General features: G+C 54.7%; 2 protein-coding genes across 2 annotated transcripts in view; one reads left to right on the top strand and one right to left on the bottom strand.

Moving 5' to 3' along the window:
• Nucleotides 1-14,463, top strand: part of HDAC5 (histone deacetylase 5) — a 30,798-nt gene extending 16,335 nt beyond the window's left edge. Inside the window, exons 3-26 of the mRNA XM_007955218.1 lie at nucleotides 3,459-3,718; nucleotides 3,808-3,952; nucleotides 4,034-4,148; nucleotides 4,563-4,693; nucleotides 4,857-5,003; nucleotides 5,093-5,205; nucleotides 5,525-5,656; nucleotides 5,885-6,107; nucleotides 6,865-7,079; nucleotides 7,285-7,572; nucleotides 8,276-8,441; nucleotides 9,304-9,437; nucleotides 9,742-9,862; nucleotides 10,343-10,392; nucleotides 10,563-10,670; nucleotides 11,077-11,132; nucleotides 11,272-11,359; nucleotides 12,316-12,435; nucleotides 12,683-12,780; nucleotides 12,959-13,077; nucleotides 13,537-13,670; nucleotides 13,960-14,044; nucleotides 14,174-14,336; nucleotides 14,424-14,463. Coding sequence (XP_007953409.1) covers nucleotides 3,459-3,718; nucleotides 3,808-3,952; nucleotides 4,034-4,148; nucleotides 4,563-4,693; nucleotides 4,857-5,003; nucleotides 5,093-5,205; nucleotides 5,525-5,656; nucleotides 5,885-6,107; nucleotides 6,865-7,079; nucleotides 7,285-7,572; nucleotides 8,276-8,441; nucleotides 9,304-9,437; nucleotides 9,742-9,862; nucleotides 10,343-10,392; nucleotides 10,563-10,670; nucleotides 11,077-11,132; nucleotides 11,272-11,359; nucleotides 12,316-12,435; nucleotides 12,683-12,780; nucleotides 12,959-13,077; nucleotides 13,537-13,670; nucleotides 13,960-14,044; nucleotides 14,174-14,336; nucleotides 14,424-14,463 — 3,251 coding nt within the window. The remainder of the gene's footprint in view (nucleotides 1-3,458; nucleotides 3,719-3,807; nucleotides 3,953-4,033; nucleotides 4,149-4,562; nucleotides 4,694-4,856; nucleotides 5,004-5,092; nucleotides 5,206-5,524; nucleotides 5,657-5,884; nucleotides 6,108-6,864; nucleotides 7,080-7,284; nucleotides 7,573-8,275; nucleotides 8,442-9,303; nucleotides 9,438-9,741; nucleotides 9,863-10,342; nucleotides 10,393-10,562; nucleotides 10,671-11,076; nucleotides 11,133-11,271; nucleotides 11,360-12,315; nucleotides 12,436-12,682; nucleotides 12,781-12,958; nucleotides 13,078-13,536; nucleotides 13,671-13,959; nucleotides 14,045-14,173; nucleotides 14,337-14,423) is intronic.
• Nucleotides 14,464-16,757: 2,294 nt separating this feature from the next.
• On the bottom strand, nucleotides 16,758-20,654 carry G6PC3 (glucose-6-phosphatase catalytic subunit 3). The gene is made up of 6 exons (XM_007955215.1): nucleotides 20,437-20,654; nucleotides 18,495-18,601; nucleotides 18,007-18,097; nucleotides 17,693-17,811; nucleotides 17,347-17,488; nucleotides 16,758-17,124 (listed from the first exon to the last, which is right to left on the bottom strand). Exons 1-6 carry the CDS (start codon nucleotides 20,652-20,654, stop codon nucleotides 16,758-16,760), a joined length of 1,044 nt encoding a protein of 347 aa, XP_007953406.1.
• Nucleotides 20,655-24,353: the final 3,699 nt, after the last annotated feature.

Genomic DNA, 24,353 nt, shown 5'->3' with positions numbered 1-24,353 from the left:
TCCATTCTGGGAATTCTGTGCCCCTCCCCCTGCCTTCCCTGACCCCAGCTGCCCCACACTATCTCTTCCATCTTGGGACCAGGTTGTTACCTGGCCGACCCCTGGGTGCTGCCTGCTGCACAGGCCCCACAGGACCTTCAGATTAATGTTCTCCTGTCGCCTGCACTTCCTACTTGCATGGGAACGAGCTGTGGTGGAGCCCGCCGGCAGCCCTACCACCTGAATACCAATGGGTCCAGGGTTCCATGGCTTTACCGCAGTACAGGGCCTAGCGGCTCTGCTGCTGCTGCGGTGGTGGTGGCAGTGGTAGCAGTGGTAGTGGCAGCAGTAACCCTAGTGGAAGATCCCCTTCTTCTGCAGGGCTCCTGCAAGGGAAGCCAGCGTTGCTGGCGGCTATCCCAGCCTGAGGCAGGCCTATCTGCTGGAAGCCAGGACTGCTTGGACCTCTGCCCTTCCCTGGGCAGACGGGCCAGGAGCAGCAGATTAAAGCCCGTCCACAGGCCAAGCTCGCCTTTCCTGGGAACAGACACCCTTCTGGCCAGCTAAGGGGCTTGCTGAGGACTGCAGGGGCTGGGGAGACCCAAGGCTGCCTGCCGCCTCCTTGCTGCCATCCTGTTTTGTACTCTGGCCTGGGGCCAGCCACCTCCAAAAAGGCCCTCTGCAGTTCCCAAGGGCCCTTCTTCCTGGGGCAGGGCATATGTCAGGAGGGAAAGTGAGTGAGTGAGTGACCCCACCCTCCTGGCCACATCTGGCCACTCCTGCAGATGTGGCTTTGGCCTCGTGGCCACAGAGTCGTCAGTGCGGCTGGCGGGCAAACCACAGAGGAATGTGCCTAGTGGTGCTGCGGGGAGAAGAGGGCTGTGGGGACATCTGCAGGCTTTACCTTCTCCCCTTCCCGACCTCCAGGGGCCCTGGAAGGATGTGGAATAGTACCAGGGAGGGAGAGGTATAGCCTGCAGTGGGACAAAGGGGGCATAAGGGTGATAAGGGTTTGGCCTTCTGCAGGCCTGGCCCCCCCTACCTTAGTGACACCCCTTCCATGCCTGGTCCCCAGAGAGATCCAGGCCCACACACCTCTCTTAGCTCAGCCTTTACCCTATCTTGGCAAAGAACAACGAGGGCAGAAAACATTGCTGCCATCAGGGTCCATCCTTGCCCAGGCCTGGGTTGGAAGGGCCACTTTGCCAAGGAGAGTCATCCCAGTTCCCTGTGGCCTCCCTGGGCTGAAGCAACTGAAGTGAGGGCTTTCTTTGGAGAAAGAAATGGAAAAGAAACAAGATGGGGTCAGTGCTGCCTTGTTCATTTCTTCCTTCCTGCTGGCGACAGGAGGCTTTGTGGGGTGTGGGCTGGGCTTGGGGCTCCCCGCTGGTGTGATGTTTGCCCAGTTGCCCCGGCAACCACGGGCAGTGGTAGGACGTGACACTCAGTGACCAGACAACAGTGTACAGGAATCAAGAGGTCAAGACCCAGCTTTCCCATAAGTCATTGGAACCTCTTGCCACTCCCTGGGGCCCCTGGCCCATTGTCCACATGGGGGCCTTGACCCAAGGCCTTGTTTCCCTGTTCCACAGGCCTCCCTTCCCCCTTTCCCGCGGGCAGGCACTCCCTGGCAGCAGAGTTCTACAATCCCTGCCTCAGCTCCAGCCCTCCCTTCTGCCATTACCCTTCTTCCTGTCTGATTCCTTTTCCTTTCCTGTCTCCTCCTCCCACCTCCTCCCTCTGGCCTGCCCGCCTATTCTCTCATTCCCCCCCCCCCAGGCACAGCTGCTGTTTGGCTCACTCTATATATAGCGGCATTTTCAGGGTAATTACAATAAAACTGTTGAAAGGAGATAATCCAGCAAAGGAAGCAAGTCTGACTCCCAGCCTCCCTCCTGTCCCTGGCTTGGTACTGCCCTGCACCCCATTTCCTTGAGGCCTTCTGCTCCCACCCTACCCCTCCATCCCCAGCACCTGCCTCTCCTGCTCCATCTACCCCAGCTGGGAATGGGGCAGAGAACAGGGAAGGTAGGGATCTCCAGGTCTCCACAGGCCTCACCTGGGTCTACCAAGGGCCCTGGCTCCCAGCCCTGTCAATTCTAGAACCAACTTCTATGCCTCAGTTTCTCTTCTGGTATAGGCTTCTTTGGATGTGGTATTGAGAGGTAGGGGAGTAGGCATAGGACGGTGATTGAAAGCATAGATTTGATGGAAATTTGGCAATGGTTATTGGTAATGGTTGTACAACATGATTAATGTAATTGATGTCACTAAATTGTACGCATAAAAAATGTTGAATTGGCACATGTGTTACATATTTTTACAACAATAAAAAAATAAAAGCCCTACTCTGCAGTCACCTGGCTGTATGTCTTTGGTCAAATTACTTAAATTTCTGTTTCCTTGTCAGTAAAATGAGGTAATAATAGTGCGTAGTTCATAGTTAAGGAGCTCTTGTGGCGTAGTGACTAAGGCATTTGACTGCTAACCAGAAGGTTGGCAGTTCAAACCCACCAGCCGCTCTGCAGAAGGAAGACAGTGCAGTCTGCTTCCATAAAGATTTACCACCTCGAAATCCAAAGGGGGTCACTATGAGTTGGAATTGACTCAATGGCAGTGAGTTTGGTTGGTTTTAGTTCCTAGTTAGTGATGAGGTTTAAATGAGTAATTCAAATAAAATGCCGGCCCCTGAGTACCCAGTACTGTTAATGTTCTTTTTTTCTTCTTCTTGAGTTGTAATTGTGGATTTGATCCTATATAGATGATTCTTAAAAGAGCATAATATTCAAGGCAGACCCTTTTTTTTTTTTTTTTACTAGTTAAGCTATTGTTCAGTTTTAACATAACTTGCACTGGGACAAGTCCTGGATCTTTTTTTTTTTTAATTGTGATTTGGGTGAAAGTTTACAGAACAAATTCGTTTTCCATTCAGCAGTTCAGACTCATTTTGTTGGCTGACATTGATCGCAATCCTCACAATGTAACAGCTCTCTTCTCACTTCCTCCTTGTGATTACCTTTTCCCTGTGTCCTTTCCTATGCATTCCTGTCCTCTGAACTGTCTCCCTATGCAAATGCTGCCCTTCTGATCTGCCATGGTTGATTCTTCTAAGAAGTATACCTACCTGGTGTAATTGTTCACCCTATACACTGGTCTGTTGTTTGGCTGGAAGCCATGGGGTGAGTTCAGTTCCAGGCCTGAAGGGTGACTAGGTGGTTTCATCAGTCTCTATCAGACCAGTAAGCCTGGTATTTCACTGGTGTTAACTTTCCCTGGCAGTAATGACCACATGTTGAGTCTGGGCCCTATTCCCTGGTCTGCCAGACACTGGGCTTTTATACTTACGCATATTCTCTATAGAAGCCCATGGCTCCATCTCATTTAATGAAGGTGGTCCATGCAGGCTGTGGTCTAGGTGTCCTGCCTGGTAGCTTCCAGCAGCTACTACGGTGACCCTTCCTGTTTTCCTCTCTCCACAGTGGAGGTGAAGCCAGTGCTGCCTGGAGCCATGCCCAGCTCTGTGGGGGGTGGCGGTGGAGGCAGCCCTAGCCCCGTGGAGCTGCGAGGGACTCTGGCAGGCCCCGTGGACCCTGCGCTGCGGGAGCAGCAACTCCAGCAGGAGCTGCTGGCACTCAAGCAGCAGCAGCAGCTGCAGAAGCAGCTCCTGTTTGCCGAGTTCCAGAAGCAGCATGACCACCTGACACGGCAGCACGAGGTCCAGCTGCAGAAGCACCTCAAGGTGAGCGAGGGGGGCGCGGGGGGCCACCCAGACCTCTGACCCCCGCCTGGGCCCTGGCTCACCCGCCTCTTCCCCCTGTGCCCTTGCAGCAGCAGCAGGAGATGCTGGCAGCCAAGAGGCAGCAGGAGCGGGAGCAGCAGCGGCAGCGGGAGCAGCAGCGGCAGGAGGAGCTGGAGAAGCAGCGGCTGGAGCAGCAGCTGCTCATCCTTCGGAACAAGGAAAAGAGCAAAGAGAGTAAGGCCTGGTGCCTCCCAGGCCTCCTGGCCACGGGGCCCTGGCCCTGAGCATCCAGGTCAGCTCTGCCCTGTCTCACAGGTGCCATCGCCAGCACCGAGGTGAAGCTGAGGCTCCAGGAATTCCTCTTGTCGAAATCAAAGGAGCCCACTCCGGGCGGCCTCAACCATTCCCTCCCGCAGCACCCCAAATGCTGGTAATGGCTTGGGCAGGCGGATACAGGCCTCCGTCTCTCCTGGGAGATGAGACTCCTTGCTTCTCTCCCCAAGATCCAGTTCCTATCCTTACATATAATGGGGAGGAGTCCCTGGGTGGCCCCCAAAGTTAAGTGCTTGGCTGCTAACCAAAGTTGGAGGTTTGAATCTGCCCAGAGGAAGGAATCTACCTTGGAAGAAAGGCCTGGTGATCTGCTTCCAGAAGGTCACAGCCATTGAGACCCTATGGAGCACAGTTCCACTCTGACACACATGGGGTTGCTATGAGTTGGGATTAGTTTGACGACAGCTAGTTTACTGGTTACATACGGTGGGTTTTTCATAAACATACATTGCCAGGTGGCAGGTCCCACTGACTGATGGTAACCTAGCTCTTTTTCTATCCCCTCCTCCAGGGGAGCCCACCATGCTTCTTTGGACCAGAGTTCCCCTCCCCAGAGCGGCCCCCCTGGGACGCCTCCCTCTTACAAACTGCCTTTGCTTGGGCCCTATGACAGCCGCGATGACTTCCCCCTCCGCAAGACAGGTGAGTGCCCCACCTGGCCTCCTAGGGTGTAACTCCTCAGGGGTACAGATGGGCATGTGGCAACAGTAGGGCTGCTATTCCGAGCCAGCCTACTGTAGGCTGGACTGCAGGAGTGTGCCCAGGTGTGGGGGATGCGTCTGAGCCACGACTGTCTTCTCCCTAGCCTCTGAACCCAACTTGAAAGTGCGTTCAAGGCTAAAGCAGAAGGTGGCCGAGCGGAGAAGCAGTCCCCTCCTGCGCCGCAAGGATGGGACTGTCATCAGCACCTTTAAGAAGAGAGCTGTTGAGATCACGGGTGCCGGGCCTGGAGGTGAGGGCTCCTCTTGTGTCTCTGACCTGAGGGCCTGAGACTAGAGGGTGGCTCAGAACAGGCCCAGGTGACAGCCACTTCTCCCGTAGTGTCGTCCGTGTGTAACAGCGCACCAGGCTCTGGCCCCAGCTCTCCCAACAGTTCCCACAGCACCATCGCCGAGAACGGCTTTACTGGCTCCGTCCCCAACATCCCCACCGAGGTACAGGCCCAGCTGAGGGCAGGGTGGGGTGGGGACAGAGCTGTGCCCTTTCCTTGGAAGACGCATCTACTTCCTGTTTTGCTCGAGAGTGCCAAGCAGAGATCTCTGCCCGAATGGATGGGCTGAAGGGTCCTTGCCTGGAGTTGTCCTGTAGGGACATTAGTCCGACAGATCCACGAAGGGCCCTGATCTCTGCATCACCCCTAGTTGGGGCTCTGGATTGGGGGAGTGGGGCACCATTCAGAGACCTCAGCCTCAACCCCTCCCTGGCCATCTCCTTTGCCCACGCTCATGCCTGTCTCTCCCGACTGCTCCCCAGATGCTCCCCCAGCACCGGGCCCTCCCTCTGGACAGCTCCCCCAACCAGTTCAGCCTCTACACGTCCCCCTCTCTGCCCAACATCTCCCTAGGGCTGCAGGCCACCGTCACTGTCACCAACTCGCACCTCACCGTAAGTACAGGACACACATCCCATCCTTTCCCTGGTGTTGAGGGCATCGGCCCTGGATTACCCTAGCTGGGTTTTTTTTTTTTCCCTTCCCAAGGCCCTGAGAGGGACCAGATGGCCCCTCAGAGCCAGGGGCTGGGCAGTGGGTGATGAGAGGTGCTGGTCTGAAGGTGGTCGGCTTGGGGACACTATCAGCTCCTTCTTCACCTGCCACCCTCCTCCCCTACCCAGGCCTCCCCGAAGCTGTCAACGCAGCAAGAGGCCGAGAGGCAGGCCCTCCAGTCCCTGCGGCAGGGTGGCGCACTGACGGGCAAGTTCATGAGCACATCCTCCATCCCAGGCTGCCTGCTGGGTGTGGCACTGGAGGGTGACACGAGCCCCCATGGGCACGCCTCCTTGCTTCAGCATGTGCTGCTGCTGGAGCAGGCCCGGCAGCAGAGCACCCTCATTGCGGGTGAGTGGGTGGCCGCCGTGCCACGGGTGGCCGAGGGAGGAGCCTTCCCATCTGTTCTGGGGGCTCAAGGCAGGAGCAACTGGCAGGAAGCAGCAGCCAGGGACACTTGCCAGCCATCACAGCTCCCCCAACAGCACTGCTAATTTCTTCCACATTCTATAAACATTTATTGAGCACCTATAGCATGCCAGGCACTGTCTGGACAAAACCTACTGCTATCAGGGAGCTCATGCTCCAGAGATGCCCCTTTCAAGTGCCCGGTAGTTACAGGTGGCTAATGCTATGAGATTGGCGCAGATAGATAGCCTTGAAGTACATGTTAGTGTCAGAACGTGCTGCTTGAAAGACATGTGGTTCTGTCCCAGGGCTTCCTTGCCTCATGGGATCCATGGGGGCCCATGATCAGAGAGGTCTTGGGGAAACTAGTGATTGCTGATAAGGAAAGCCCAAGATTACATACGCAATTAACTAAGGGAATCCAGGGGAGAGAATGGTGAATCCAGGAAGGCTTGCTGGAGGCAGTGGCTTTCAGCTATCAGAGTGTTCAGTCCTAGGGAAAAGGATGAATGGGGCTCATATTTTGGGCAGGGTACTCCGGATCCCTCTGTGTTTTTTATTTATTTTTTTTCTGAGTATGGTAGGTATAGGTGGCTGTGTTCCAGGAGAGAGAGAGCCCTGGGATGGGATGGGAGGGTCTAGCGCACCCCCACCCCCACAGTGATGCTTACCTTCTCCCACCCTACCGCTGACTTCACAGTGCCACTCCATGGGCAGTCCCCACTGGTGACAGGCGAACGTGTGGCCACCAGCATGCGGACAGTGGGCAAGCTCCCACGACACCGGCCCCTGAGCCGCACTCAGTCCTCGCCACTGCCACAGAGCCCCCAGGCCCTGCAGCAGCTGGTCATGCAGCAGCAGCACCAGCAGTTCCTAGAGAAGCAGAAGCAGCAGCAGCAGCTGCAGCTGGGCAAGGTGAGCCGGTGAGGCAAGCGTCCTGGCCAGGCTGGGGCAGGGCATTCCCTGCTTGTCTGCTCAAAGGAGCCTCCTGGCCTCTTTCCTTATTCACAAGGAGACTCAGGGTGGGCTGGGATCAGGGGGGAAGGATAGACACTCCTGGACTATTGGCTGTGGCTGCTCCCCATCTCAGTTGACATGCACCCCTTGGCTCTGCTCCCAGATCCTCACCAAGACCGGAGAGCTCCCTCGGCAGCCCACCACCCACCCCGAGGAGACAGAGGAGGAGCTGACGGAGCACCAGGAGGTGCTGCTGGGGGAAGGAGCCCTGACCATGCCCCGGGAAGGCTCCACCGAGAGTGAGAGCACCCAAGAGGACTTAGAAGAGGAAGAGGAGGAAGAGGAGGAGGAGGAGGAGGAGGAAGACTGCATCCAGGTCAAAGACGAGGAGGGCCAGAGTGGCGCTGAGGAGGGACCCGATCTGGAAGAGGCCAGCGCTGGTTACAAAAAGGTGCCTGCGCCTCCTGGCCCCAGCGCCTCTGGCCGCCTTCCACCCCTCTTCCTCCCTAGCCTTTTCCTCTCCCAGTCTGCACAGTTTGCTGTGCAGAAGAGAAAATGGGGACTAGGAAAGGGGTGGGGAGAGGTGGGAGGGATGGAGCTGCCTGGGTGGGTCCCAGAGTCCTGTCTGTGACCCAGTCTGCCAGCCCCCTCCCCCACGGCATCTGTAACTGCCCCCACTGGAGGGTGTGTCCACGTGACTGTGTGTATCTACGCGTCTGCCTGCGTAGGGCAGGCTGTGCGTCGGTCCCTGTGCAAATGTGTACACACACGCCTCCGCTGCTACTACAGTCTTCCTTGAGCCTAGCACGCACGCACGCACGCACGCACGCACACACTCATTCATTGCGGACACAGCTGAGCCCTCCAGGCCTGACTCATCCCGCCCCCTTGCTACGCCCCCGCCCCTCCCAGCCTCTTACCTCAATGCTACTCTTTGTGTGACTCATCACATCCCTCATCCCTCACCATCTCCTGAGGAGATGGTGAGGCTGGAGCCTCTCCTGTCCCTGGAGGGGGGAAGCGGGGAGGTGTGGGGAGCTGGAGGTTTAGAAGACAAGGCCTGGATTTGGGGCCCCTCTGGAGGCCCTAAGACCACCTGCCCTTACTTTGTCTCAGGCTGAGCCTCACCCAGGTGCCTCCTGGCTCCTTTCCAGGTATTCTCAGAGGCTCAGCAGCTGCAGCCACTACAAGTATACCAGGCACCCCTCAGCCTGGCCACTGTGCCCCACCAGGCCTTGGGCCGCACCCAGTCCTCACCTGCTGCCCCTGGGGGCACGAAGAGCCCCCCAGACCAGCCTACCAAGCACCTCTTCACCACAGGTGAGCCCCATCACTGCCTGCTGTGCTCTTCCACTGTGAGGCCAGAGAGGGATGGGGCATGGATGGCATCTAGCCCTGTGCACAGCTTCAGAGCAGGCCTTTGCTGTGAGGGACTGCAGGGTGCCAGGACCCCTCAGAGTATCTGACAGGAGAGAAGGCCTTAGATCCACATTCCCTGTGCACCACAGCCTCCTGCAGCAGCTATCTCCCAGCGAGCACCCTACTCCTCAAAAATGTCTTTTTTCATCCCCTCACCACTGAGGGACTGCCTGACCTGCATAGTCACTCCTAGCCCTGGAGCCCCAGTAGAGAGAGCCTACTGTCTCCTTGAGGTCAGGGGGTCAAGAATGTGAACTCAGTCTGGTCCAGAAAGCCCTGCCCCCAGCAGCCACCATGGACTCGGCTCAGGGCTTTGAGTGGCCCTGTGGAGGCACAGACATGCCTGAGGATGGTCCCCTGTCTCCACTGGGGGAGTCGGGGGTGTAGGAGAGTGCCCAGGAGGGGCAGTGGCAGGTGTCAGGAATGAGGCTAGACCGTGAGGATGGGTTCAGTGCTGTAAGCACAGCGGGGAGAGATGAAAGCCTGTGAGGGTGTGTGTATGTGGGGCAGCCTGGTTGGGTTGTGGTTGGGGTGGGGAAGCTTTTGACAGGCAGTAATGGAGGAAAGGACAGTAAAGAGAAAGGAGGGGACAGTAAAGAGGGCATGAGCTGTAGGGGAGAGGTGGCAGGCGTGTGGGAGGACGGCCAGGGTGGCCTGGGGTGGCTGGAGAGTGCTGGGTAAGCTCTGAGAATAGTGAGGCCAGGCTGTGATCCCAGGACTAGAGCTGTGTTGGCCCACACGCCCCATGCCCTGTCTGCCCCAGGTGTGGTTTATGACACGTTCATGCTGAAGCACCAGTGCATGTGCGGGAACACACACGTGCACCCTGAGCACGCCGGCCGGATCCAGAGCATCTGGTCTCGGCTGCAGGAGACAGGCCTGCTCAGCAAGTGTGAGGTAGGGGCCCGAGTCAAATCAGCTGAAGACTTTTCTCTTTCCCTGTTTCTTCCTCATCCTTTCTTTAACCTCGATCTGGGACTAGTGCCGCAGCCACCCCTTTGCTGCCTGTTTTCCCTCGTGGTCCTCAGCTGAGTGAGGAAGGTCCCAGGGAAAGGGCACACTTTCTCAAAGCCCTTTGGATCTCCTGGAGCCAGAAAAAGGCTCTGTGTGCCCCACAGGGCAGAGGGAAGGTCTGGGCATCTGAAAAGTGGGGCCTGCAGTGATGCCTCTCACTGGCCCTGCCTCTTGCCTTCCCTGGCAGCGGGTCCGGGGTCGCAAGGCCACGCTAGATGAGATCCAGACGGTGCACTCTGAGTACCACACCCTGCTCTATGGGACCAGCCCTCTCAACCGACAGAAGCTGGACAGCAAGAAGCTGCTCGGTGAGCCAGGGGGGTGGTGGGTGGGGCCGGGGCCCGAGGTGAGCCACTGCCTGCATAGGGGAAGGGGCCTGGCAGGAAGACAGGCATGGCCAGGATAAGCAAGTGGGTCCTGATGATGAGCACAGGTTGTCCCCTTGCCTAAGGTGGCAAGTTGCTATGCTCTCCACCTCCAGGGGGCACACTCAGAGAAGACAAGAACAGAGCATGCTGGTGGCACACAGGGGACAGTCAGGCTTGGTGGTGAGGGAGTGGTTTGCCTCTCTCCCCAAGCTTTATGCCCCTCTCTCCATGCCATCTTCCCCTAGAGGATGTCTCCACAGAACAGGGGGACAGCTTCTAACTGGCAGGCCTGTAGAGGCCTGGCCTGGGCTTGGGCCTGGGCCTTTTCTTGGTAGCTATCTCACTGCTCTCTGCAGACTCCAACCTATAACCTGGTAGTTGAGGCAACTTCCAGAATAACTCTGCCCCTATTCCTTGTAGGCCCCATCAGCCAGAAGATGTATGCCATGTTGCCATGTGGGGGCATCGGGGTAAGTAAGGTGCCCACCAGTGGGGGTGGGGCAGGAAGACGGCGCTTCCTGTTTTGGCCCCTCCCTTCCAACTTCCTGGCTGCTGGCCTGCTGTCCAGGTGTCCACTCCCACCCATTCTTGCCCTCCCCCTGCAGGGGGCACACTGAAGCCTGCTCTCCTGCCCCTGCAGGTGGACAGTGACACTGTGTGGAACGAGATGCACTCCTCCAGTGCTGTGCGCATGGCAGTAGGCTGTCTGGTGGAGCTGGCCTTCAAGGTGGCTGCGGGAGAGCTCAAGGTAAGTGTGTTCTTGTGGTCTAGGTGCCCCTTGCTTGGTCCTGTTTCCTCAGGAGTGGAGGATGGGACAGCCTTGGCCTCCTCTTCAGTGAGGTGCTGTCCCTGGCAGCCTCAACTCTCAGATGCCAGGGTGGGGAGGAGGTGTGGCCCCAGGGCCAGTGGGAGGGATGAGGAGTAAGGAAGGACTGACCAAGAGGCATGAGTCTGGAGCTCGCTCTCATGGGTGTCTCAAGGGCAGAGATGGTGCCTGCCTGCCTGAAAAGCCTATGGTTGGCACTCGAAGTGGCGTGTTGAATATGCTTTTCTGATCTGTGTTCTCTTCCTGTCTGGCTTGTGTTTCTCTCTTGCTATGTCCACCTCTCTGGCCATCTTGCCTTCCTGTCTGTCCCTGTCCACCACCTCTTCAGAATGGATTTGCTATCATCCGGCCCCCAGGACACCATGCTGAGGAATCCACAGCCATGTAAGTGCCCTCACATCCCTGTGCTAGAATCTTTGCTCTCAGCCCTACACTCTCAGCGGGGTGGATCCCCGTGCCGCCCCTGCTCACTGAGCCAAGGTAGCACTGAAGCTGACCTCCCCCTTCTCCCCCCACCCCCCAGGGGATTCTGCTTCTTCAACTCTGTAGCCATCACAGCGAAACTCCTGCAGCAGAAGTTGAATGTTGGCAAGGTCCTCATTGTGGACTGGGTAGGCAGTGGGCTGCCTCATTGTGGGCTGGGCAGGGCCAGGCAGAGCTGGGACCAGGTCAGCCTTCTGGAAGCTCCCTCCCTAACAAGGAGCCCACTCTTCATGCTTGGCCACTGGGGGGGGTGGGTTGTGTGCAATCATGTCCTATCATGTTGACTCACTTTACATGGAACATCAGTCAGCCAGTCCTCACATACCCATTGGGCTTCCTCCTTCCCAAGAGAGACTTGAAAGGGGTTTGAGCCCCTGCTCCATCTTGGCCCCACCTTGTAGCCTCAGGCAGTGGAGGGGATTTCATACTCTGAAATGGTAGAGAACACTATTGGGGGCTGTGCATGTGCCAGGCCACAACGCACGTTGATACGCCTGGCCACCTCTCGTGATAGGAATCACGATGTCCATTTCCATAAATGAAGACATCAAGCTGTCAGGTGACCTAGCCAAGGTCACTTAGCTTGGGATGTTGGTACCAGGTTTCAGAGGAGGTGTTTGGCCCCGACACTTCTGCTCTCGCTACTTAACAGGGCTTCTCCCTACTCCCTGTGAGCTGGGGAAGGACAAGGAGCCGTCCGTCCTCAGCAGGGGTGATGTGTCTATGAAGTCTACTTTGGCCTAAAATTTTACGCACATGTTGGATTCTTCTCTAAAACTTACCTGTTTAAAATTCCCTTCTAGTTAATTTACCTTAACATTTTCCCCAAAATTCTTAAGTAGAATGGATTCTGCAGGGAGCTGTGCCACATTTCTCGTGGCTCTGTACATCTCCTGCATGATGCTACATCACATACCCACAGACTCTGGTTAGAGAAGCATGGGCCAACACTATTGTCAACAGGACTAAAATGCCCAGTAGCTAGCAGTGGGCTGCACCCCCTTGAGCAACTGGGATTTGAACCTGTGGGTCAGAGCTGGGGCTATTGTCCTGATCCCATTTTCCCCCCACACCCCCGCCCCAGGACATCCACCATGGCAATGGCACCCAGCAAGCATTCTACAATGACCCCTCTGTGCTCTACATCTCCCTACATCGCTACGACAATGGGAACTTCTTTCCGGGCAGCGGGGCACCTGAAGAGGTACAGCTCCTGTGCCCAAACGTGGGACCCCTCAGAGAGGCAGCAGAGTTGGACCAGGCGGGAGCCACGGAGGTCCGTGGTGATGCTGGTGCCTGGGGAGTCTGAGCTTCTAGTGGAAGACCACTGGCCTGACAGTCCCTCTGGGCAGAGCCAAGATCAGTGAGGATGGGAGGCAGGAGTTGAGGGGAAGGGCAAGTCTGGGATCCCCAGGCAGGGAGAATAATCCCATTCCCCACCCTGGTGTCAGGTTGGCGGAGGGCCAGGCATGGGGTACAATGTGAACGTGGCATGGACGGGAGGTGTGGATCCCCCCATCGGAGATGTGGAGTACCTGACAGCCTTCAGGTGGGGGCTGAGGAGGGCCTGGCGGGGTGTGGGGAGTGGGGCATCTGAAGAGTGGGAGGGCAGAAGGCACTCAGTTTGGTGTGGGTGGAGGGGGGTTATCTGAGAGGAGAACACGAGGTGGGGTGGGCAAGGCCTGGCCTAGCCATCCAGCAGGTCAGCTTGGGCCATCCCTTTGCAGGACAGTGGTGATGCCCATTGCCCACGAGTTCTCCCCTGACGTAGTCCTGGTCTCTGCCGGGTTTGATGCTGTCGAGGGACATCTGTCTCCATTGGGTGGCTACTCTGTCACCGCCAGATGTGAGCCTGTTGGGGGATTGAGAGAGGTTGTGGAACAGTGAGGATGGGGACAAGTGGGGGGACTGCAGAGGTTTGGGGGAAGAGAGCTAGGGGTAGGCCTGACTTAGATGCATTCCAGTAGCACCGTGCTCTCCTGCCAATCTTGGCCTTTTGGGGGTGGGATAGCAGAGGTGTGTCTCCTGCTAGAGCCGTAGGGATGGAACCAGCTGATCCCTGATGTGTTAGAGGTCTTCTTATAATCCAGCATGTCATTGGACTTTTCATAGCCAGTCTGTTAGCTTTTGTCTTTAGTGGCACATCTAGTCCATTATATTTAATTTTATTACAGACATATTTAGGTTGCAATGGTAGCTACCATCTTGTTTTGTGCTATTTGTCCTACCTCTTATGTTTCTTTTTCTTGCCTTCTTTGAATTGATTATTTTCATTCTATCCTCTTCCTCCTCCACCCACCTAAAGGTTTTGGCCACTTGACCAGGCAGCTGATGACACTGGCAGGGGGCCGGGTGGTGCTGGCCCTGGAGGGAGGCCATGACTTGACCGCCATCTGTGATGCCTCTGAAGCCTGTGTCTCAGCTCTGCTCAGCGTGGAGGTGAGGGGTGCAGGGCAGGGGAGGTGGGACAGTGGGCCAAGAGGGCTGAGGGGCCAGCAAGGGAAGTCCTTGTTCCTGGGTCAAGCAGTAGGGAGGGTACCTTGGGAAGGTTTTCCTGTCTTAAGGACAGCTGGTGGACAGGGCTCTTTGAGTTGGGGCACCCCCAGAAAGGCTCTGCTTTGCCTCTGTTATGAGGGGTGTCTGGAGATGGCTGGGGCACTTAGAGGAGCAGGTGTCCTCATCCACTTCCCACCATAAGTTTTCTCTTCTCCCTCCTCCTCACCGTCAGCTGCAGCCCTTGGACGAGGCAGTCTTGCAGCAAAAGCCCAACATCAACGCGGTGGCCACACTAGAGAAAGTCATCGAAATCCAGAGTGCGTGGGGATGGCAGACGCCCAGCCCTCAGCTTGCCAAGGGAGTGGTGTTTGTGGGAGCCCCTGGGCAGGGAATACATGTATGGGGGTAAGCTGCCCTCCCTGACCCTTTGTCCTCCCCTTCCACAGGCAAACACTGGAGCTGTGTGCAGAGGTTTGCGGCGGGTCTGGGCCATTCCCTACGGGAGGCCCAGGCCGGTGAGACGGAGGAGGCCGAGACTGTGAGCGCCATGGCCTTGCTGTCGGTGGGGGCTGAGGCCCAGGCTGCTGCTGCCCGGGAGCACAGCCCCAGGTAAAGCCCCTTATCCAACTCTCCACTCTTGCCCTCCACCTGCTAGAGCCCTGCACTGAGTGCCCCTTCCTATGCTTGTCCCCACAGGCTGACAGAGGAGCCCATGGAGCAGGAGCCTGCCCTGTGACGTACTGGCCCCCACCCCTTTGGGCTTCATCATTGTGATTTTGTTTATTTTTTCTATTAAAAACAAAAAGTCACACATTCAACAACGTGTGCCGTGTGGGTCTCTCAGCCTTGCCCCGCCTGCTCCTCTAAGCTGCCTCAGGCCCCCTACCCTGTGGCCATCTCTGCTCTGGGATTTTGCTTCTTTCAGGAGTGGGTACCCTTTCCAGCCTCCCGCCCATGTTGTATCCTGAACCCACTGTCCTGCATCCTGTCCTTTTCCGGAGCCTGGGCCAGCTTAAGGTGGCATGGAGGCCGGGATAGTACTCTTAGGTTCTGGGGTCTCCCTGATGGAGGAGGGAGCAATAAGTTTGGTGCCTTGACTTCAGCTGATTTTGGGGGAAATGCCTTAATTTCACCCTCCTCCCTCTCTAGCCTCAGGGGAGGGTCCAGAGGGTCCCTATAGTACTAAAAGGTAGGCCTGGAGGGGAGGTGGGTCCCACCCTTTTCCCTGTGTCTTCCCCCTTGCTGCACAGGCCTCTCACTCCTCCTCTCCTGGCCTGAGCACCCAGAGGAGTGCTTGTGCCCCGGATGTGGGCCTGAGGTCTGTGGGCAGGGCTTTTCCCCTTTCCAGGGCTGGAGTGGGAGAAAGTGTATGGGAGGGATGGGATGGACTCCTGGGTTCTCAGGGGCCAGAAGGAACCACAGAACCAGGCCTGCTGCCTACCTGCCTATTGGCCTCCCTGCCCCTCTTCTGGCACAGACTGGGGAGGGGGAGAAGGTAGTCCCTGCAGGAGGGCTCTAGGCTGGCAGTCCCCGTGCTGGTAAGGACCAGATTTCTGCCCCCTGACCAGAGTTCCCCCAGCTTTCCAGCAGTCTACGAGCAGAAGGGTCAGCGACCCACCTCCCTCGTTTTGCTTTGAAGCCTGGGGATGGTGAGAATCGGGGTTCTAGAATGGGCAAGGTCAGTGCCAGAATGCAAGAACCCAGTAGTCTGCCCTCAGCTAGAGCTTTTCTCCTCCTCGGCTCCTTTCGCTGGCCTCATCCAAGGAAGCTAAGAGAAGGAAGGGGCTGGGCACTGCCTCTTCTTTCCTAGGAGCCTTGCCAACCCCTTTCTGTTTGCAGGGGCTGGGTTCCCACAAGGCTTCCAGGGAATGCTGTCCAGCTGTTCAGGAAACCAAAGATGAGAAGTGGCTCCTAAGAGGCTGAGTCTTCCTTCTCCTCTCCAATACCACATACACTTTCTTTCCTCTCATCCCCCGGGCTCCACCAGTCTGTTTACATATTTATTATCCTAATGGGGGCCTGAGAGCAGGGTTGAGGGAGCCAGAGAAGGGGCAGGAGTCCCATCACCACCATTGGTTCATTGTGAGCTGTGTCTTGTGTGATGTGTGTTCTCCAGATCTTCCTGGGGATGGGGATGGGGCTGGCCCAGTGTACCAAGCCTCCCCATGCTGAGCCCCAGACTCCAGGCCCCTCACCTCCCTTCCCCATGGCCAGTCTGGTTCTCATGTAAACCCCTTCCTTGCTTTGTTTCCCTGGATATGGATTTCAGTTAAGTGTTTTATAACCCGTTACACTGTGTGTCCTTGTATAAATAAACTTGTTTCTAGCAGTGCCTTCTAGAGCCAGTGTCTCTGTTCTCTGGGCTCCCGAATGGAGTAGAGGTTCTCAAGCTTTCTAGCAAAAAAAAAAAAAAGGCTCTGCTTTTCTCCACCCTTGGACTAGAAGTCAATTTAGGAAACAGATGGTATGGGATAGGGGTGAGGTTTCTGTCCTGCAGGTGAAATGCTTTCACTGAATGCAGCCATAATATCTTAGGAGACCTCCTGTGTGGCCTAGACCCTGCTGAGTGGGGAAGGGCCCAGGCCTGAGAGGTCTCGGCTGAGCCATAACTTCCTTTTCTCTGTGACTCTTGCCTCTCTAGAAACCAGGATCGGAGGGGGCACACAGCAGGGGGCCTGGGGGTCCACTCATGTTCATGAAGACAACTTAATCAAGAAAGGAATCCAGAAGTGTTCAAGGGCTTTATTGGGGCTGCCTCAAGGCGTCTTTCACAGTGTTGCAGGAACCACTGGTCTTGCCCTTGCACCTGCTCTTTAGGGACTTGGGAGGGACAGCAGGAGTAAGACCAGCCTCTGAGACAGAGAAGGCTCTCTCTTTGGGCCTAAGACCAGATGGTGAGAGAAACAGGGCAAATTCAAGGTGAGCAGGGCCTGCTGGACACCTGGAAGGGGATGGAGCTGCCTCCTGGAGTGTTGAGATGGAGGAGTGTTGGGTTTGGGAGGGAAGATGGTGGGAGGAGGCACTTGGAAGTCAGGAGGAGCGGATGGGTGGGGTTTCCTGGGTACCACTGACCATGTGTACCACCCAGGGCACCAGCGCCAGGACCAGGCATGGCCAGAGGGTAAATTTGAGGAAATTGAAGATGTAGAAGAGGCTAATCTGAGGAGGATAGCCCAGCCAGTCCAGGGGGCCTAGCAGCACCATGGCTAGCACAAAGCAGGCAATCTTCTGGCTATTTACTAGGTATGCCCGCCGGACCTGGGCATAGCAGGGAGAGTGCAGGGCGATGCCCAGACCCAGGGCGGCACCTGAGTCACGGCTCAGGGAGGCAAAGGGCCGACTGTCCACATGTAACCACTCAGGCCGCTCACACCACTTGGAAGCTAGGTTGATGGACCTGTGGTGAGGAAGAAACATTCCTCTGGAACCTAGAGGGCCCTGGCTCTTAGCCATCTGCCCTTTGGGGCCCGGCCCCATGTTCTGCTATGATACAAGGCAGGTCCAGCTTTTTGAACAGGCAAAGTGACCTTTGATAGCTAGTGAATCAGGGAACTACTAGGATAGATCCAGGTGAGGTAGCACAGGCCTCGGCCTGCCCAGTCTTCAAGATGGAACTTACCAAGAAAGATCCAGGCCCAGTGTAAAGAGGGTCCAATAGATGAGACTGGCCCCCAGCATGAGGGCCAGTGCAGTCAAACCATAGAAGCTTAGCTCCCGCTCCACAGGCACCCGGGGGGTCATTAGCCACCCCAGGACAGCACCTGGAGAAGGAGGGGGTGACGTGAGCTTCAAGGAGTTGGGCACATGACCAGTGAGCTGTGGCTTGGCAGGAGAACAGACTGAGACACAAGAGGGGTTTTGGGACTGGCTCTACAGAAGCCAGGGAAGACAGTAAGATTCTAGACTGGTCCTCCTACCACCAGAGACACCCTCTCAGCCCACCCCCTGCCACTCCAGCTCCTTACCAGCTATTAAGCCAGCCAACACCTGATGAGGGAAATGTGCTAAGATGAAGACCCGAGATAGGCCGACTGCCAGGAGGAAGGTACAATAAGCCAGGCTAGGCATCATCCGTACCCAACGGCTAGAAAGAAGAGAAGCAAGTGGCCTAGGTGGTGTCTACACACAGCCTGGCTTCCCTTTATACCCAGGGACCACAAGGTTTGACCAAATGCCCCAGGGCCCCCAGAACTCCAGCTCCCAGGCTGCCCCACTGCTGGTCTCTGGGCCCAGAGTACCATCACCCCTGCTCCCAATGGTGGGCAATGCCAGAGTATACCTGCGGGTCCGAGTGGCCAACTGGGAGGAGATGGTTGTCATTACAGGCCAGAGGGCTGCTCCTGTGATCATGCAGTGTCCAGAAGGGCTTCCTGCCAGGGAATTCAGAAACTTGTGATGAGAGGAAGGGGGTGGAATATGGGTTCTCCTGGTGATACTTCAACACATCTGCTTCCCCCTAGCCAAGAAGAGAGCTTCTTCCCTGTACCAGTCTATGGCTCCCTCTGCCCTGATGGCTTTTTTAGCCCACATACCCCCCTTCCCCCATGAGGCCTCTCTCAGGGCCTGTGTACAACGTGGGCAGATGGCACAGTGGCATGGGTGCCCTCCTCCCATAACTTGACTCAGTCATGCTGGGATTTTTTGTTTTGAAGAGCCAGTAATTTTGAGACTGGGAATTTGGCTGGGCCACCCCGGCTAAAAGTACTCTGAAACGTGTACCCAAACCCTAACCACATTGGGAAAGAGAGGAGGGCTGGGGATTCCCACCTGGACCAGTTTCACAAGAGGAGGGGAACTGGTGAACCTGGGCTGGGGCCTGGCTGTAGTACCCAGATTCATGGACCCACCAGAAGGGTCTGTCTCCAAAGAGGAGCCTGGAAGAGAACAGGTGCAGGACAACATTAAACACAACACTGGCAAGAGGAGAGAGAGGAGGGTGGTAGGACATCTGAGAGTCCTCTGGAGGCCCTGGGGAACAGAGACAGAATGAGAACTCTTGATTCCCTGCCAGGACCTGCCATGGTTTCCTACCTTGGAACAGGAAATCACACTATCTTCTAAAAGCAATAGGAGGCAACAGATTGTGGAGTGTGTGTGTGTGTGTGTGTGTTTGTGCGCGCTCAAGCGCGCACGCGCGCACACATGCACAGGAGGCCAGCACTCCTTATCTTCACAGAGCCAGGACCTACATCTGCCCTCTCCTCCCTTCCAGATTCTCACTGACCCTTCTGCTTCTCATGTTCCTTGGTGCCATATCCACACTCTCCATTCCAAAAACTGCACCTTAAATTACCCACCCTCGATTTCTGGTGGCTTAGTGCCTAAGGCATCTGACTGCCCCCACCCTTGGGGGTACAGGACACAAGAGGAGGTGGCTTATACAGCCTCAGGGAAGAGAGAACACAACACCAAAGGCAATTAAGCAAGAATGATTTGACAACTGCTTTTCCGTTTACAGTAGGGATGACATACTAGCCAGAAGAGTGGAAGGGAAGGTAAAGTCATTCCAGTCCATTCAGGTGTCTCCTAAGAACCTGCCTTCCCTCCCCTAGAGGGAACAGAAGCTGAGATGAGGTGTGGTGGTGGCTGCATGCCTGGCAGGAGGCATAACTCCCTAGTGCATCCAAGAGGGAAAAGGTGGCACAAAGAGATAAGCCCCAAGGGCAATAGGGCCTCCACACACTTGCCTGGGAGTCCTAGCTTCTAAGTCTAGTGTAAAGAGCCTTTTAGTGAATGAAGAGAAAGAGAAAGTGTGCCTGGAAGGCAATGCTTCTCAAAGTTTACTGTGCACTTGACTCACTTCTTGTTATGTGCCGTTGAGTCGGCCCCAACTCATAGTGACCCCTCCTTGGGTTTCCGAGGCAGTATCACTACGGAAGTAGGATTGCCCAACCTTCCTTCTGAGGAGTGGCTGGTGGGTTTGAACCGCTAGCCTTCTGGTTAACAGTCAAGTGCTTTAGCCACTATGCTACCAGAGCTCCTTGACTCACTTGGGGACTTTGTTAAAACGCAGATTCTGATTCAGTAGGTCTGGGTTGGGGCCTGAGTTTCTGCATTTCTAGCAAGCTTTCAAGTGCTGCCCATTTTGATTTGTAAGGGTTTAGCCTCTTCTGTTCTTAGCAGCTCATGGGATGCCTGGCACAAAGCATGCTTCTTAAAGTTACAGCAAACAAATAAATGAGTAGATGACTGAAAAAATAAGCTGAGTGCAGGGCTTTCTGTTACATAAATATCACCACAGATGCTTCGGTGGCGTAGTGCCTAAGGCACTTGACTGCTAACCAGAAGGCTGAAGGTTCAAACCCACCAGCCACTCCTCGGAATTAAGACTGGGCAATCTACATCCGACTCCAGGGCAGTGAGTTTGGTTTGGTTTTTTAACCTCTCCCCTCCCCCTGGAGTTCCTAAATCAGTAGGTCTGAGGTGGAGATACGGTATTTGCATTTTCAATGCACCCCTTAAGCGATTTCTTTGCTCAGGAACATTGGTCTAAGGAGCGGGCTGGGTGGACACTGAAGTCTGAGTCCAAGATGCACAAAGGGGAAAAGTGAAGGCCAGGGGGTAGGGGTGGGAGGTGTTAAAGCCATGAGTTCACTCTCAGGAGAGGTCCAGACCTTTGAGACACCTGCTGAGAGAGGTCAGGCCTCGCACCGGGGTCAGGGCCCCCAGGGATGGGGGACCAGGTCGCTGGAGGGCTTAGCTGTCTCACCACTTGAAGACCAGGTTGAGCCACTCAGTGATGAGGCTGATCCAGAGCACCGCGATGCCCACGCGGCGAGAGATGTAGTAGGTCGCGGGGAAGTAGAACAAGAAGAGACACTTGGGATCGCCCAGAAAGGTGACCCAGAGCCACACATTCTCCAGCCCAGGCATCTGGTTCTGCAGCGCCTCAGCCACTGCGATGCCCGCACCCTGCGCCGATTCCATGGCGACCAGGGGGCTGCCCAAGCTGCGGTCTGCTCTAGGGCTGAAGTTGAGGAGACCCGGCGATAAGGAAGAGCTACCAGTTACCCTCCGAGCCCGCTCTTCCTAGCGCCAAGCCCCGCCCTCCCCACCGGCCGCCGGCGCCCAGGCCCCGCCCCGGGCAGGCCCAGGCTCGCGTGAGTCCCAGCTCTCGCCGGTACGGTTTCCTCTTGCGCTCTTCCCCTGACCCCTTCTCTACTGGGCAGCGCAGGGGACAAACTTTTACAAAGCGTTTCCGCAGGGCCCCCACGTGGCCGCTGTTGCCAGCACGTGGGCAGCTGGCGCAGAGGCAGCACTGGCTGTTGTTCCGGGTCAAGGGATGCGCTAACTGGCGGGTCTCTGCTCTGCTGTTGTGAAGACAGATGTGTAATCTCTAGGGCTAGGATTCCGTCTAGACCTGACCTCTCTTCTCCAGTATTGCTACCCTCCAAAACAATTTTTTTTTTTTTTGGGAGGACTACGAATACCTCCTCTTCTAGGAAGCCAGGCATCCCTGGTCAGAGAGGAGGCAGGACTCTCAATTTGCATATATGCATACATCGCTGTCTATCTATGCCTTTCTCCTCCAGCCCACGACTCCTGCCCTAATTTATCTGCTATTGATTTGGAAGCGTCTTTCCTAAAGACTGGCAAATTCTTGCACACAGCCAACAAAGTCACATTTCCTCCCACTTCTAATCCTTCCTCCTGCGATCCAAAACCCCGCTGGGAAGATAAACTAAGAGATAGTAAAGGTGTTGGTATGGGGAGAGGAGCGGGACACACCCACGAGGGAGTGGAAGATTGCTCTGGAAGAACACATAGAATAGAAATCTCAGCTATTCTGGGCGAGGTCTTGCTTAGAGGCAGAGATGGGGGTGGGAGGCGACTGTTGAAGCTGCACCTGAGTTCCTTCCTACCTCAAGCAACTTTGTTCTTGGACAGTTTTCTGATGGCCAGATGAAGATGAGAATGCAAATCTGGGTTCTTCTTGGAAAGAGATTAATTTTACTAATTAAAAAGGTGTGGGAACACTTGTGGCTTCCAACCAAACAAAAGACAGGCATATGAGTGGAACATTTACCTGAGGTAGATACACTCCTTGGAGAGAACAATCATGGGAGAAAGAAGGGCTGCTTATGCACAGGGAGACAGATCAGGGGGCAGGAGTGCGTGAAGGGTGGACACAGGGAAGAGGTAACTATGGAGAGGAAGTGGGAGGGGAGCTGTTGCATTGTGGTAAATTGTAGTCAATGTCATGAGACAAAGTGTATGTGAACTACTGTATGGAAAGTGAATTTGCTCTGTAAATCTTCACCTAAATCACAATAAAAAATTAAAAAAAAAAAAAAAAAGGTGTGGGAAAAGGAGGCTGGATATAGCTCCCGGATAGATACATCTCACTCCCTTGCTGAATGTTTTCCAGTTGGCCCCAGGAGAAAGCCTAAATTTGTTGCAGTCTTTCGAAGTTTGGAGCAGCCCCAGTCTCAACCTTCACCAGCCTGACCCCCATGCTCCCTGATATATTTCTGAGTTATTTTCCATTTCTTGACATTGACAAGCTCCCTCCTTCAGGGATCCTGATACATAGAGTTCCTTCTGCCTGGAATACAACCACCCTGTTTCCCTGGTGGACCTTCAGGTCTCAGTTTAGATTTTTAATTTCTTCAAGGAAGCCTCACATCACAATGCCATATAAAAAGTGGAGTAACAATTACATATGATTTGCCATGGGAGCCAGAGGGTAAGGATGAGAAATGGAAAGGTTTTCTGAAAAACACAAGCAAGTGGGAGCAGTAGTTTTATTTCTGTTAGAAGGATTGTAACAATACCTCCAACACCAGGAAGCTCATGCTTCTTGCAGGGCAAGGAAAAAATTTTCACTTTTGTTCAGATTAAGTGATGCCAAGGCTGGCCCTCTGCCTCCCTGTGGACCAGAGAAAGGTCAACCTGTTGTTCCTCCTAAGTAAGGCTCCAGAATTTTTATGTTAGGAGGGGTGCATAGGCTAGGGATGGCACTTGGTTGGGATGGGGGCATCAGCTCACAAAAAAAAAAAAAAAACCCTCATTGCTGTTGAGTTAAATCTGACTCATAGTGACCCCACCTTGGGTTTCCAAGGCAGTATCACCATGGAAGTAGATCACCCAATCTTCCTTCCAAAGAGTGGCTGGTGGGTTTGAACCTCTAGCCTTCTGGTTAGCAGTCAGATGCTTTAGGCACTACGTCACCAGAGCTCCTAGTACCCTACAAAAGATTAAGAAATCAACTGTTTTGGATATCAGGTGGCGATTAATGGTGTGTGTGGGGGGCAAAGTCTCCCTCACTATCATGGCTTCTCACTCCTGCCCTCCCTTTCCTTGGCTTGGTGGGGGAAACAGCAAGTAAGGAGTTGGGGGAGTGTCTGGATTAAAAAAAAAAAAAAAAAAAAAAAACTCAACTGCCATCAAATCTATCCCAACTCACAGTGACCTTACAGAACAGAGTAGAACTGCCCCCACAGGGTTTCCAAGGCTGTAAATCTTTAGCACCTGGTGGGTTTGAACTACTGACCATTATTACAATTAGCAATCCAATACTTTAACCACAGTGCCACCCAACCTCCTTCAACATTGATTAGAGACCTCCTAGTGCCATTTTTAGACAGGAGCTCTGGTAGTGTAGTGCCTAAGGCACTTGACTGCTAACCAGAAGGTTGGTGGTTCAAACCCACCAGCCACTCCTCAGAATGGAAGATGGGGAGATCTACTTCCTTAGTAATACTACCTTGGAAACCCAAGGAGGGGTCGCTATGAATCAGATTTGATTCCCCAGCAGTGAGTTTGGTTTTTGGTAGAGGAGCGGGCAATCTACTTCGGTAAAGACTTATCTTCTTGGAAACCCCAAAGTGGGTCGCTATGAGTCGGAATTGACTCAATGGCAGTGAGTTTGGTTTGGTTTTCTATGTCATGCAGAGCTCTAATAGAGTACTCACTCTCACTGCCCACGAGTCGCATAGGGCTCATAGCGACCCCTCCTTGGGTTTCCGAGGCAGTATCACACAAAAGTAGATTGCCCAACCTTCCTTTCAAGGAGTGGCTGGTGGGTTTGAACCACCAGCCTTCTGGTTAGCAGTCAAATGTCTTAGGCACTATGCCACCAGAGGTCCTCTAATATAGTATAGCAGTGAATAACACCATATTTGGAAAAAGGCATACCGTGTCCTGCCACTTGCTAGTTGTGTGATCTTGGATAAGTTTAGTCCAAGTTTTCACCTGCAAAATGGGGGATATTAATTGTTACCTCAAAGAGTTATTGGCTGCTCAATAAGCAATAAAATAGATACAAATAAATAGGCTGATAGGGGTTTAGTAATTTGCTCAAAGTAAGTAGTATGTGGCCGGTCTGGAATTCCAATTCCTGTTTATCTAACTCTATAAACAATGTTATTTCTACAATCATTTTGTGAATAGGTGTAATTATCTTGAGCAAGTTTCGTTAAGTCCTCTGGGCCTCGGACTCCCCACAAGTAAAATGTAAAAGGGATAATATATATTACTTTATAGGGTTAATTCATTAAACTCTCTTCGAGTACAAGGTGTGTACATAATGGAGACGGCAGGTTCCTCCTATTTTCCCGTTTTCATTTCACGTGGGTCATTTATCTTTAACGGACAACCGGGTGTCGGTGCAGAAACATTATTTCT

The sequence above is a fragment of the Orycteropus afer genome, unplaced genomic scaffold (genome assembly GCF_000298275.1).
Source record: "Orycteropus afer afer isolate SDZICR_OR568_19922 unplaced genomic scaffold, OryAfe1.0 scaffold00495, whole genome shotgun sequence".
NCBI lineage: Eukaryota > Metazoa > Chordata > Mammalia > Tubulidentata > Orycteropodidae > Orycteropus > Orycteropus afer.
The sequence above is the reverse complement of the archived record's forward strand: the minus strand, read 5'-3'. Positions and strand labels throughout refer to the sequence as shown.

Excerpts from the sequence above, each read along its gene's own strand:
- G6PC3 (XM_007955215.1), bottom strand. The coding sequence starts at position 20,654 with ATGGAATCGGCGCAGGGTGCGGGCATCGCAGTGGCTGAGGCGCTGCAG. Across the intron at positions 18,098-18,494 it reads CTCTTGTGAAACTGGTCCAG|GAAGCCCTTCTGGACACTGC; the intron begins GTGGGAATCCCC and ends ATTCCCTGGCAG. Across the intron at positions 17,812-18,006 it reads TTGGCCACTCGGACCCGCAG|CCGTTGGGTACGGATGATGC; the intron begins GTATACTCTGGC and ends TCTTCTTTCTAG.